Here is a 13266-nt window from a genome sequence, read left to right as displayed (position 1 = left end):
ATATATAGTCCGATGTGTGACACTGTCACGGCACTGTGCAAAGTCATTGCAATGTCTCTTCTTCATATTATGGCCCAGCCAGGGCTCAGGAGCGAGTTTCCTATTGATAGCTCATAGTATTTGGAAGATGTCACAATGGGGCTTGGAATTTCAAAAGCTAGCCCAAGCTCATCGTGGAGCATACACTTAGTTCCTGTTAGATACCCTAAATATTAGGGGAGGCTTATCATTTCCAATAAGTACCATGGCTCTGCAGTTCTAGCTCAGAGTCTCCTCTCAGTTATACTAGTGCAACCACATGTAGTCAACCAGATAGCAGCAGTATAAGTGAGAAGAGTATTTCACTTTGTGCTTATGTTCAACTCCAAAAATACCAAACAACCAAACCCACCCAATATCTCTTATCCCTTCCCCACACACACACACTGGCATTTTGCCTCTTCACGTTTTTCAGACATGAGAGTCAAAAAGCTGCCACCAGGGGACCCATCCACCTGCTGGCCTACAATAGTGAGAGAATGAGGGGAAGCTAGATGCATCCTCAAGCAAGTATCCCTAGATAATTAGAGTGGATTGTTTTGTTGATCTACAGACCCCAGTTACTCAGTTCAGGTTAATAAGAGAGTGTGTTTGTTATGAAGGAAACTCTCCCACAACCCTCATTTTTATTATCAAATTTGTTCCCACTCAGGTTCTGTCTGAGAATGAATAACTTTGAGGAGACAGAAGTAGGCTTGGCAAGCTGGTCAACTGACTCAAACAATGTCAGTTGTTTGGTCAACTGAACGCCTATTTGACCATGGTAAAATATTTCACCAAGAATGTCCCGATGCAGGTGGTGGCCTACCTTTTTGATTGCATCGGGTTGCTATTCGTGCATTTTTTAAGAACTTCATGTAATTGTGTTTCACATTTTTCTGAGTTAAGATAACTCAGTTAAGTAATTTTTTGTAATTAGGAATAAGTATCTAAGGCTTACGCTATCAAAATCATAAAGTCTTACTCTTTTGTTATTGTTGTCATGGTTCTAATATCTGAGTGCTTTAAAATATTTGATCATTTTGACATAATTTGACTGATCAATTGACCAATTATTTTTGAACTGGTAAATTGACCCACCCTACACAGAACATAATCTCTCTGGGTGCTCCCCCTATCTTTATTACTGATGTCTTTGAGTTTATAAAACACACTAAGCCATTCAACAGAAAGAGTCTTAAAGGCTACAACCCTACATTAGAGTTACTTGAACATGTAGCACCATTACTGCAGAACACAACAGTATTTTTTATAAGGGCTTGGGCCCTGAGAAGGTTCAGCATTCAAACCATTAGACCAAGACCAGTCTCTTGAGAGCATGGGATTCACAGCACCTACCCCTTCCCTTCATGTCTGTTTGGCTTCCCTCCCATGCCCTGCTTTGACTGTTTTGAGTGGTGGAAAAGAGGCTGAATTAATGAGTATATGATTGATCAAAAGATGGACCAAGTAGCATGTTTTACACAAAGCTAACCAGTTCCAGACCAAGAAAGGAAACTTAAAAACATAAAGACTTAAAAACCACCACTATCCATGACCAAGAATTGACATCAAATGTCCATGCAGAAACTGTCAGAGAGAATTTCTCTCTCCACAGATAGTATCATTACAAGGGTCTCAGCAGCTACTTTAGAAATCAATCATATCCGATCAAACCAACAGAAAAAAAGAAAAATGATAAAGAAAACACTAATCACAAGCCCAAACTAAAAGTGGAAGGGGGAATCTCTGTACGATACCTAAATTGACCATGAGTTTGACACGCCCTCCATCTAGCTCCAGGCGAAGGGTGTCAGCAGAATCCCGTGAAGTGGTGGCCATTAACAGCCCATAGGCACGCTGGGACATGAAGCGGAAAGACACATCTTCTGCCTCTGTGTGCATGACCATGGGCATGATGATCTTCATATACATGCTGCCATCGTAGCTCAAGATGGAAGCCTCTGCGGAGAAGAAAAGAAACAATGACTAACCATGAGAGCTGCATAATGCTTCTCTGGCACACTTACATACTGTTTATATAGCAATCACTTCACTCACCACTGAAATGCAGCCAATTCTGGGGTATAAATGCAGTGGCTCACCCAGCAGTGGCCTCACACAGCAATATTACACAACAGGTTAAAGCACGAAGCAGAAGATATTGTATCCAGTTAAAACTACAATGTAGGGAAGCAGAATGCAGTTATCCACACTAGAATTTCCCAGGACTCCCAGGATAGCGCCCCCTCTTGTGAAAAGGGCCATGGGATCTTTAATGATCACTTGTTGCCAGGACCTTAATTTTATTATCTTCTAAAAGACAGCTTCTTCTCTGGCAGCCCAGCTTCCCCTAGCACTGTCCAGGGTCACTAGTTTAGATAGCCCCTATTGAGTCACCAAAACCCCTTCCTGCAGCACATGGGTTTTACTTTGGAGATCACATATCAAATATTTTAAGGAATGTCACTTATTTGGTAGGGCATTTGATCAGATAGAGAGTATTTTCCAAGCAATAATTTTGCAAGAAATCACAGACTGTGATACAACTGTTCAATTTTTAAACCCATATAGTGATATTTCTTAAATATAAGCTTTACCCAGTAATTTTCATACTGCCTTCCTTTAGGTCTTTAAAATGAACAGCAGGTCATCAGCCTGCTTGAAGATATCCTGCCCACACACAGGACAGGCCCAGCATTTAGAAAAACTATACAGCCCGAAATGGTATTGCTTCAGCAATCACATACATTCACAAATTGTACACAGGCTGGCATAAGCCCTTTCTCAGCCAGGGATGACGGGCAATGGCTCCTTCAACCTTGCAGAAGCTCCATTACCCAGAGGACAAAACATTCTGAAACGGCCCAATTGTCACAATCAACACAGCTGTTCAGTGAGCTGCCAGTCAGCCTAAAGGTCTAGCTGACTATCATCCAGAGGGATGTTTGTGGCCCAAAAATGGGTACCAGGAATTTTACAAGGACAAGGAACACACAGAAAACATCTGAACGCTTACACTTTTGGTTTGATTTTGGTGGGTTTTTTAAAAACCCATGGTTAGAAATTAAGGAAAAAACCCACACATGTTATCTTTCATCTAGGACCTACAAAAATCCTGAGAGAGGGAGAGGCATTGTTTAGAATTGATCAAGGAAGTATAACTAGCGGGGTGGCAAAAAAGCCAGAGCCGGCCCTAAGCAAAAAAACCAAAAAACAAAAACAAAAACACACTGTGGGGGGGCCGGAGTGGCGAAGCCAAAAAAAACACAACCACCTGCGGGGCAGCTGGAGCGGCAAAGCACACACAAACCACCTGCCGGGCAGCCGGAGCGGCAAAGCACACACACACACACACACACACACACACACACAAATAAAACATCTGCGGAGCGGCCGGAACAGCAAAGTGCGCACATACACACACACACACACAAAAACCTGCGGGGGGCCGGAGCAGCAAAGCGCGCGCGCACACACACACACACACACACACACACACAAAAACCTGCGGGGGGCCGGAGCGGCAAAGCAGGAAAAAAAAAACCTGCAGGGCAGCCGGAGCCAGGGGGACTCCCTGTGCTGCAGATGTGCAGTGGAGTGCGCACCGGGTCTAGCGAGGGGAGGAGAGAAGGGGGGCGGCCAGCGCTTCAGCGGGGCACTCGCCACGCCGTGCCATCTGCCAGGAGGGCTCCGCGCCGGTCAGCTGGGAGGGAAGGACGCAGGCTGCCCTGCCGAGTTTGCTGCAGGGTGCTCCCCTCCTCCGCCCCCTATAGGGCGGCCAGAGTGGCAAACCAAAAAAAAAAGAAAAAAAAAAAAAAAAAAAAAAAAGGGCAGCCGGAATGCTGCCCCTTGGAATCTGCCGCCCCAAGCACGAGCTTGCTCGGCTGGTGCCTGGAGCCGGCCCTGATAACTAGAAAAGGGTGAACCTGAACAAAGGAAAAATTGAGGCTAGATAGCAGGAAAAATTTACCTTAGGGTAAGTTAGTGTGTGGAACAGTCTTCCAAGAAAAGTGGTTGAACTCCCATTGCTTGGGGATACTAAAAACAAGACTGGGTAAAGCCCTGCAGAATAGACTACAGGAAATATTAGCCAGGGATGGACTATCAGGTCTTCTCTGCCTCTATTTTGGGTGTGATCCTATGCAGGGCCGGCTTTAGTCCAATTCCACCAATTCCCCCGAATCGGGCCCCGCGCCTAAGAGGGCCCCGCGCCCAGTGGCAGGGCCGCCGGGGTGGGGGCAAGTGGCCGAGAATCCCTTCCCTGGCTAGAGGCTCCTTTTTAATTTTTACTCACCCGGCAGCGCTCCAGATCTTCAGCGGCACTTCGGCGGCGGGTCCTTCACTCGCTCCGGGTCTTCGGCAGCACTTCAGCGGCAGGTCCTTCAGAGCCACCGAAGACCCGGAGCGAGTGAAGGACCCACCGCTGAAGACTAGGAGTGCCGCCCGGTGAGTACAAGCCCCACGTGTTTGTTTACGTGGTTTTTTTTTTTTTAGTCATCCCTGCTGGGGCCCCGTCAAAACTGTTCGAATCGGGCCCCACACTTCCTAAAGCCGGCCCTGATCCTATGTGTGTGTGTGAGTCTGCTCTCTCCTTGAGATGTGTGTAAAACTCATTTGTTTTAATGGAGGGGATATTGTAGGGGACAAATATGTACTAGCATGGTGCAGGTTTCCGAATAAGTTTTTTCTAGCTCTGATGTCTCTTCCTCTATTATTTTTTCCCTTACTGGTACAAGTTGGCTAACGTTCCTGGAGCCATGCTGATATGATCAATGGTGCTGTGATGCAAAACAAGGAAAGAAACAAACCAAGACCCGTATCAGGTTTAAGTATCACTAGAAACACAGGACATGGCACAGGACAGAGGTAGGAAGAATACCAGGAAAAGGAAAACCAGAGTCAGGAAAGAAATTACATTTTCCCATCTTCCTCAAGAACATCACAGAAAATAGAGATGTGAGGGGAGGAAATGAGCTATAAAAATAAGTACTTAATATTCTCTATTTCCACAAGTTTTTTGCCTGAGGAGACTGGTGTACATCTCTAAAGGGGTGGAATTGAAGTCTCATGCTAGAACTCTGACAACCTGTGCAGATTTATGATTATCGTTTCAGTCCCTCAATATGTATAAGGGGTCCCTGGATGAGCAAATTTTATAAATTCCATAAACACATTAATACATGAATTAGAGTGTCCCCTTCCTTTGCAGATAACACTGACTTATGGCAATCACTCCATGTGGGATATTAATCATAGACCCATGTAAGAGAATCCAGAGTTGGAAAAGACCTCCTATGGTGTGACACAGGCAGGCCCGGGCACGAATATTGCCTCTGTGTCCAACCATCTTACTCTTTCACCAAAAGGGGTCATGTGTGGTCTCTGACAAAACATAAGAATTAGCTAATTATCATGGGCACTGCAAAATGTTTGAATGGGAAACAATTTTAGAGTTATGTAACATGTAGGATATTATGTTCCCAATCAGTTGGGAGCAAGCTCTATTCCCCGAGGTAGGGGGAGTCTGAGAGCTGACCTAAGCAACATGAGGAAATGGACAGCTGTTAACTGTGCTAGTTTGCATTTACAGTCTGGGGCAGACATAGGTTTCAGCATTTACAAAGACAAAAGAACCCAAATAAAAGTCTGACTAGGAGCCCCTTGGGTCAAAGGACAATAGTCTCTAACTGTCTAAGGGAAGGAGAAAGAGGACCCATTATAGAGGAGGGATTCTGACAGCAGGGGTGTCTCATGAAAGACAGATCCCAGTTTTCAGAACTGGACAAGTGCTGTAAAAACAAACTATTGAGTGAGGAACACCTTATCAGACAGGAAAGGAACTTGTTAATAAGTATAGGCTATATATTGCCTTTATGGTTTTCCTTTATCTGTGACCTAATGTTCCAAACCCTTATACTTGCTTTTATTTTTGTTGTCCACAGTGATGGGACTTCCACCATTTTGGGACAACTATTCCACAGGCTTATGGGTCTCACTGAGGCAGTTTTTCCATGATATTCAGAGTCTGTTTTCTCTTTTTTAATTTCATCCCATTCCCTGGTAGTTCCCAGCAGAACTTCTGGGTCCTTACATGAGCTGAATTTTTAGACACAGGCATGATACACGTGAAAGAGCCAGTTCTTATTGCCTCTGACTCCAAAATATGCAGGCCACATCATTTTTGAGAAGAAGCAATATGCATTCCTTCCTGCCCACAGCTATCCAAGGGCTGCTCAAGGCCCTGGACAAACAGTGATGTTTTCCCAATAATATGCTCTCCTGTATTCCAATTAGAAACGGGTGGGATTTGTAGTGGCTATTGCAGCCCTTTCATTGTTTAAGGATTCTGGGTTCCACTGCCCTGAAGATGCTCTCTATTTATCTTTCCCTCACTCCCTTGTGGTCTCTTTCAAGTTCAATCCACGAAGTCACTCTTATAATGGAATTATTCTTTTTTTGTCAACAGAATCCAGACCCTGCTGTTGGCTGGAACTAGAGCCACCATCAGTTTCTCTCCAGGTTGGGGAAGTGGGTGAGAGGGTAGGTGTGGAAGGTGAGCAGGTATGTGGCTATAGGAGACAGTGGATGTATGTGTGAGAGGAAGAGGGTGTATGTGTGAGTGGGTGGGCACATGTGCCTAGTTGCAGGAGAGGGCACATGGCTGGATGTGTGGTGGGGAGGCAGTTGTAATGGGGAAAATGGGTGTGTGAATGGGGTGGGGGTAAGTGCAGTAGATATATAGGTATGTGGGTGGAGCGGATATGGTGAAGAGTGGGTGTGTGGATGGTTGGGAGGCATGGTGGGGAATCAGTACTTGTTTGTGGGTTCACTAGCAGATCACACTACTGGTATGGCATGGAGAGACTAATGCATCAGAATCTCTGACCTTTGTTAGCAGAGCATTAAATTCTCTACACATCAAAGCAATAATGGGATCATCAAGTAACATACAAATAACCAACCATTCTCCTCATCTGCACTTCCCATCCTACACCAATCCACAGGACACCTGCCCCCACCTGCACAGCCATACACCTTCTGCGTGCCAGCCATTAGTGACATACATCACCCAGAGAAATACATCTGCTCTTGGCTAGGGGACACAGAGGGAAATGGAAGCACCTTTTTCAGATGGGGAGCTGGGCTTGGCTTATCAAAATCCAATCACTTTCCCCTTCACTTCTGCATCCCTAACTTGCCACCTGCAGCTGCAAGCTGGAACCAAATGTACTGTATATTATACATATATTCACAGGCTACGTGTGTACACACACATGCTCTCTCTCTCTCTCTCTCTCCCCCAAACCGCCCTCGCTGTGGATTGTATTAGAAAGTGCAGTCAAGCATGAAATGGCCTTTTGAGGCCTTCAGTTCAGATGTGCTCTGCATAAAACAGTTGTTTGCACTAGTGTCTGTGGGGAGTTGGGGGGGGGGTGCATAGTACTTAATTTGTAATGAAAGAGGTGCCAGGGCTCAAACAATTTTTTTACATTCATAACTGATCCAGCAAGTCCAGAGGTGCTGGGGCTCAGCCCTGATACAAATTAAGCATTTGGAGTGTATCTAACAAGAGCTCCAAATCTGTTCCCTCCCTATTCACGGTGCTATTTATTAGATATGCGGAAGCCATTTTGCACCTGTTATAAGCTAGTACTTTGTCTTCTTCCAGAGCTCAAAGAAGAAGTGGAGAAGCAACAGTAACGCTAAGAAGAGTGGAGATCCAGAGAGAAGCCCCTTTCCTGCATAATTCAATTCCTCCACTCCCTGTTCTACAGAATGATTGCCTGCACCCCAGCACTACAGGTAAAACAAAAAAGTCAAGATTTAAAAAAAATAAATGTATTATTATATCTATTAGAGAGGGACCAGAACAGCACCCAGAATTGCTGGAGAGAGTACAAAAAACTAGGCCTAATCGCACGCCTAACCGCACACCTGAATTTTATGATGAGGATTTCTGTACCATCGGCTGAACCAGAACCTGAAGGCAAATGGATTTTGAAGATAGGGGTTGCGGAAGGGGTCTAACTTCAGTCCCAAACTCTGATCCAAGCGTGGTGGCTGTAGCTCATCTCTAATATTTAAAGCATTAAGAATTGATAACGGGTGCAGGGGGTGAGCCAACAAAAGGATAGAGGCAGGACTTAAGAAGTAGGAAATCACTTCTCAGCATACAAAACACCCTTCCCTCTCCTCCAGGCCAGGGCTGAAGCAAACTAGAGATGAGATATGTGCAAGGGGAGAAGCTTACCCTGCAACTGCCCATGCTGTCCCTATTCTGAGGAGAGAAAGAGGCTTTCAGGGCTGTCGATCCAGCCCCATTCACCAGACCACCTTTCATTAAAAATTAAAATAACTCAGCAGACTTGTGCTTGGATTGAGTGCTAGAGTCCCATAGAGGATGTGCTTATGACACAGGCATCCAGCTTTCGCTAGAGTTGGTTTTAGCTCTGTAAACATCACATGAGTACAGAATGGCCATTATTTGACAAAGTCCCCCAGTTAAAACATATGAGCTTGAAGAGTGGTCAATGGCATAAATATATCCCATTAATCTTTACCAGATGACCTGTGCCCACCTTGGCCTTTAACTCAGAGGTGTGACTGGTGACCACTACAAGTTTCAGTGTACAATGCTATATCTATGTAAGCAGGATTTGAATGAATGCTTCCCTGACAGCTAGCTGGGAGGGGGAGAGACTTTGGGTGTGTTTATGTAAATACAGTTTGCTCCTGCCCTACTTAAATATGCAGCAGATAGAGCGGTGTCAAAGTAATCAACTTTGGCTGGTGCTGGGTTACAAATCACCTTAGTACTGAATGCAAGGGTAGTGAAATACGGGTACCAATGTTGTAATTATTGTAGGAATACAGGAAAGCAGGACTGTGCTTAACCTGTCCCAAATAAGGGGGTCACATTCAATTGAAAGAACCTCTTTAAGCCAGGGGCTCAAATGCCAGAGCCCTGTGAAAGCAAGAGGGGTGAGACCAGATGTCCCAGCCAGGAGGTGTGGACTCTCCGTAAGGGTCCTCCCTGGACTCATTAAACCTGTTCCTCCCCACTGTTCAAAGAAAGAGATAAATAGGCTTCATTAGGAGCCTTTGTTATTTTAAGTGCTCAATCAGAGCTGAAACCATGTTATGTAAGGTAAGAGTGAGTTTATACCCTGCCTTCTAAGAGCTAAAAATCACTGAGAACTGAAATTACTTGAGATGGGGCTGTGTTTCTGCCCAGCCTCCAAAGAGCTGAACATTACTAAGGGACTGATGTACAGAGGTCACAGAGGAGAGGCAGGTGGCAGCAGAAGTTGACTGGCAGTGAGCTGGCGAATGAGTGGCTGGTGAGGCTGGCAGAGAGGCGCAGCGAACGGACAGCTGGCGGAGAGGCTTGGTGAGCAGCCAGCAGGGCGGCTGGCGGAGAGGGCCATAGCAGAGCCCCGCAAAGAGGGGTGGCGAGCGAGTCCTCGAGCAGCAGAGCGAGTAAGGTGCCTCTTTTACACCTCCTCCTCCACCCAGGGTGGGAGGTGAACTCTGCAGATGCACCACTGAACTCTGGGTCTGCACTGACCAAGGACAGCAACTGAGTGGGGTGCAGAGAAGGGTCAGGCGGGTGAAAGAGACTTTTGGGTTGCTAGACTTAAGAACCTGAGGGGAAAAGGACACTCCCCAACTTACTTGGGGGTGGGTCTTTTGCTCATGGTTTGTTTATGAACCCTGTTTGTGGTGTTTTCCCAAATTAATGCCCAGTTACTTCCCTCCTTTTATTAAAAGTTTCTTTTCTACACTCACTCTCTGTGCTTGCGAGTGGGGAAGTATTGTGTCTCAGAGATGCCCAGGGATGGTGTGTCATTTTCCCAGGTTACTGGGTGGGGCTCGAGCCAGTTTTGTGTTATATTGATGGAAAGGAACCCCTAGATACTGAACCCGGCCCTGATTGCTGCTGGCTCCACCTGGCAGAAGGGTTACATCTCTATCCAAGTGCCTTGGCTGCTCAGATGAAGATGGAGTATTGCACTGTGGAGCCTGTGGTCTCCATAGGCTGCACTTCTGAATTAAAGAGAATGATTGCTGCAATCTGATAGGCAGGCTGTGTGTGAACCCTGGCAAACACCCCTTCTTCCCACATCCCCCCCGCCCCCTCCCCCACACACACAGAGCAGCCAGCAGAAAGAAAGAAAGGAAGGAAGGATTAGGGGACTGGTGATGATTTACTGAGCTTTCACCTCTCTGCTACAACTTTACATGCAAAAGCAAGCCCTTGTGCGCAAAAGCTGTGCCTAGCCAATGGCACCTTGGTGGACTTAGTTGATGGGTCTCAAGACAGCTCCTAGTGGTCAGGTGGCCACATTACACAAAGACAACACAAAATATGGCCCTCGGCAGTGATTAAGTTCTGAATGGTGCATGCAGACTGGACTCTATCTCACTCCTAAGAGAGGCCCCTCTAGGTTAAGGTTAGGGCAGATTGGCAGGAGTTGTAAGAGAAGTTTGTAGAGCTATTACCTTGCCATACCTGAGCACTTCATTCCTCAGGACTGTCAATACTACACCAAATTCAGAAACATTTTGTAAAAGGAAGAAACCTGCACATACCATGCCGGCAGCACTCAGGTGCCCAGCTCTCAGCTGCATGTGGGAGAAGACCAAGGAGCCAGCTGGCCTGGAATTTGGGCAGCAATGATGCCAGAAAGTATCAGGGTGAGTTGGGTAGATGTAGGGGTGTGCGTGGAGAGAAAGGAATGTTTAGCTCTTTCCCAACCACGAGCACTAGTATTGCCAAGAACTCATTCACAGTCTCTCTCTCTCACACACAGTCCCAATAGTTCTTTCCATATGAAGCAAACAATTGCTTCTATGACTCTCTAGGCAGCAACAATCCAAGGCAAATATTCAGTGGATACAAGTTACAGATTCAGTCCATCTTACTGGTGGATTAATTTCTTTCATTCAGTCCTTCTTTCTTGACTCCTGAGCCCTGCTCTCCTGACCTGTTCCTAGATCTTACCATCCTGCCTTTTTCCTGCTCCCTGTCCCTGGTCTCAGACTCTGACCTCTGTTTCTGACCCTTGCCTCAGTTTACTGACACTTAACTTTGACTCCTGCTCCAACCACTAGGTTGGATCACCAAGCCTTAGTCATGACACCTAGATCCTAGAAGACAGATACTCACAGCACACACACATATACACACACAAAACCCTCTTAAGAGGCACTAATTGTCCCATCTGTTGGGAGGCTCAGCAGAGAAGTCAATGACTGAGTGAGCCCTGGAGACTGAACTACACCCTCAGCCTGGAAAGTGGGTCTCTAATGGTTAGAGTAGAGGCATATTACTGATGAGCAGAAGATAGGGGAAATCTGCCCAGTGCTGACCCTATCCTGGAAATAACCAGAGGGCTCCAGGCTCTGGGGATCTTAGTTCAGCACCTTTCACTGCAAGTTTCTGCCCAGATATGGTGCTCATGCCAACACATGGCAGTGTACAGAGACATCCTGGATGCCCTGATGGAGTTCTGATTGCAGTGGCTGGGGGGAGCTCACTATGCCCAGCGGGGTGCCTGGCCTCAGCCAGATTAGGGTGACATATTTACAAAGACAAAAAGATAAGAAGCTACATTTATCAGCCACCCCAAAGCCAGGATCCATGTTACCGTGAGCTTGGTAGCGAGGAGAGAGAAAGAAAAACCAGGCATTGATGCAAAGCTGCTGACATATAGCCAGGGATCTTTGAAAGTCAATATGTTATTAGGAGTGATTAGCTTCCCAGCCCCCTGCACTGGGTCCCTGCCAGCTTTAATTTTACACTTAGCAGCTAAAGGAACAATTCTCCCCTGTTCCTCCACAGGGCCCTTCAGACACCTCCTAGCAAGACAGCAATAGGTATACTCTGAAATCAGTCACACAAAGCTAACATTCAAGGGCTGCTTTATTCTCTCTCTCTCGCTCTCATATTCTCTCCATTCTTTCCTTGCTGCCTCTCCTACTATAATCTCTTGTCTCCCTGTTTATGTCCCCTTTCCTTGTCCTGGAGATATCATACTGAAAGCGGAGCGTGGGGGGGAAGGGGTCAATGGGAATCCATACTCCATGAAAAGTAGTGTTTAAGCCATAAGTGACATGAATTCACTGGTTTCAATCTGTTTCCAATTTCGATGCACTCACTACACTAAACCACTACCAGTTTGCCTGAATCAGCAGAGTTTCTAGTGGAAAGTCATTTCAAGCTGCAAATAAACAAACAGTTATAAGCTGTCCAGAAGGGATGCACATTTAAATACTTCTCAGGTAGCAAACAACACCTAAGTGGTAAAAGTGCACTCACACGACGAACAAGTTACTCACCTTGCAGGAACATTGGTTCTTCGAGATGTGTGTCCCTATGGGTGCTCCACTGTAGGTGTGCTTGCATTCCTGAGCTGCTGATCGGAGAACTTCAGCAGCAGTGTCCACGAGGCTAGTCAGCGCGCATGGGCTAATCCACCTCAGTTTCTTCTCTGCCACGGAGTCATTGACAAGATCTCCGAAGTAGAGGGGAGGAGGATGGGCTATGGAGCACCCATAGTGACACACAACTCAAAGAATCATCGTTACTGCACAAGATGAGTAACTTCTTTTTCTTCTTCGAGTTGTGTCCCTACTGGTGTTCCACTGTAGGTGGAGCAGTATTCCCACTGGAGAGCTGGGATTTTGGAATCAGGTCAGTTACAGATGACAGTACTGTGGAGCTGAAGATGGCATCGGAGGCGGAGTCCCCAGTGATCACATAACGTTCTGCGAGAGTGAGGACTGACACCCATGTTGCTACTCTACAGATCGCTGAGATAGGGATATTCTTGAAGAAGGCAACGGATGAGGAGATTGACCTTGTGGAGTGTGTATGAATAGTATCTGGAGGGGTTATACTGCAAACTTGGTAACATTATCAAACACAGTTTGAGACCCACTTGGGAGAGTCTTTGGGCTGATATTGCTGAGCCCTTGGATTTTTCCGCAATGGATAGGAAACCCTAGGGAACTTCTTGAAAACCTTCATCCTGTCCAGGTAGAAAGCTAGGGCTTTCCTGATGTCTAGACTGTGTAGTATAACCTCTCTGTTGTCTCGGTAAGGCTTGGGGTTGGAAGGTGAATCAATTGATTAATGTGAAATGGGTAGGTTACCTTGTAAGTGGACCTCAACTGGTGTTGATGGCTGCAGTAATCAATAGCGTGCGCCATGACAGAGTTGGGTGGAGGGTGGGAGAAGAG

The 13266-nt window shown here is 46.2% G+C and overlaps 1 protein-coding gene across 1 annotated transcript in view; it reads right to left on the bottom strand.

The window, feature by feature from the left end:
• Window positions 1–13266, bottom strand: part of NRXN3 (neurexin 3) — a 1374011-nt gene that overhangs the window by 915230 nt on the left and 445515 nt on the right. The window contains exon 8 of the mRNA XM_054027796.1: window positions 1779–1982. Coding sequence (XP_053883771.1) covers window positions 1779–1982 — 204 coding nt within the window. The remainder of the gene's footprint in view (window positions 1–1778; window positions 1983–13266) is intronic.

Source organism: Malaclemys terrapin, chromosome 4 (assembly GCF_027887155.1).
Source record: "Malaclemys terrapin pileata isolate rMalTer1 chromosome 4, rMalTer1.hap1, whole genome shotgun sequence".
NCBI classification, from domain to species: domain Eukaryota; kingdom Metazoa; phylum Chordata; order Testudines; family Emydidae; genus Malaclemys; species Malaclemys terrapin.
The sequence above is the reverse complement of the archived record's forward strand: the minus strand, read 5'-3'. Positions and strand labels throughout refer to the sequence as shown.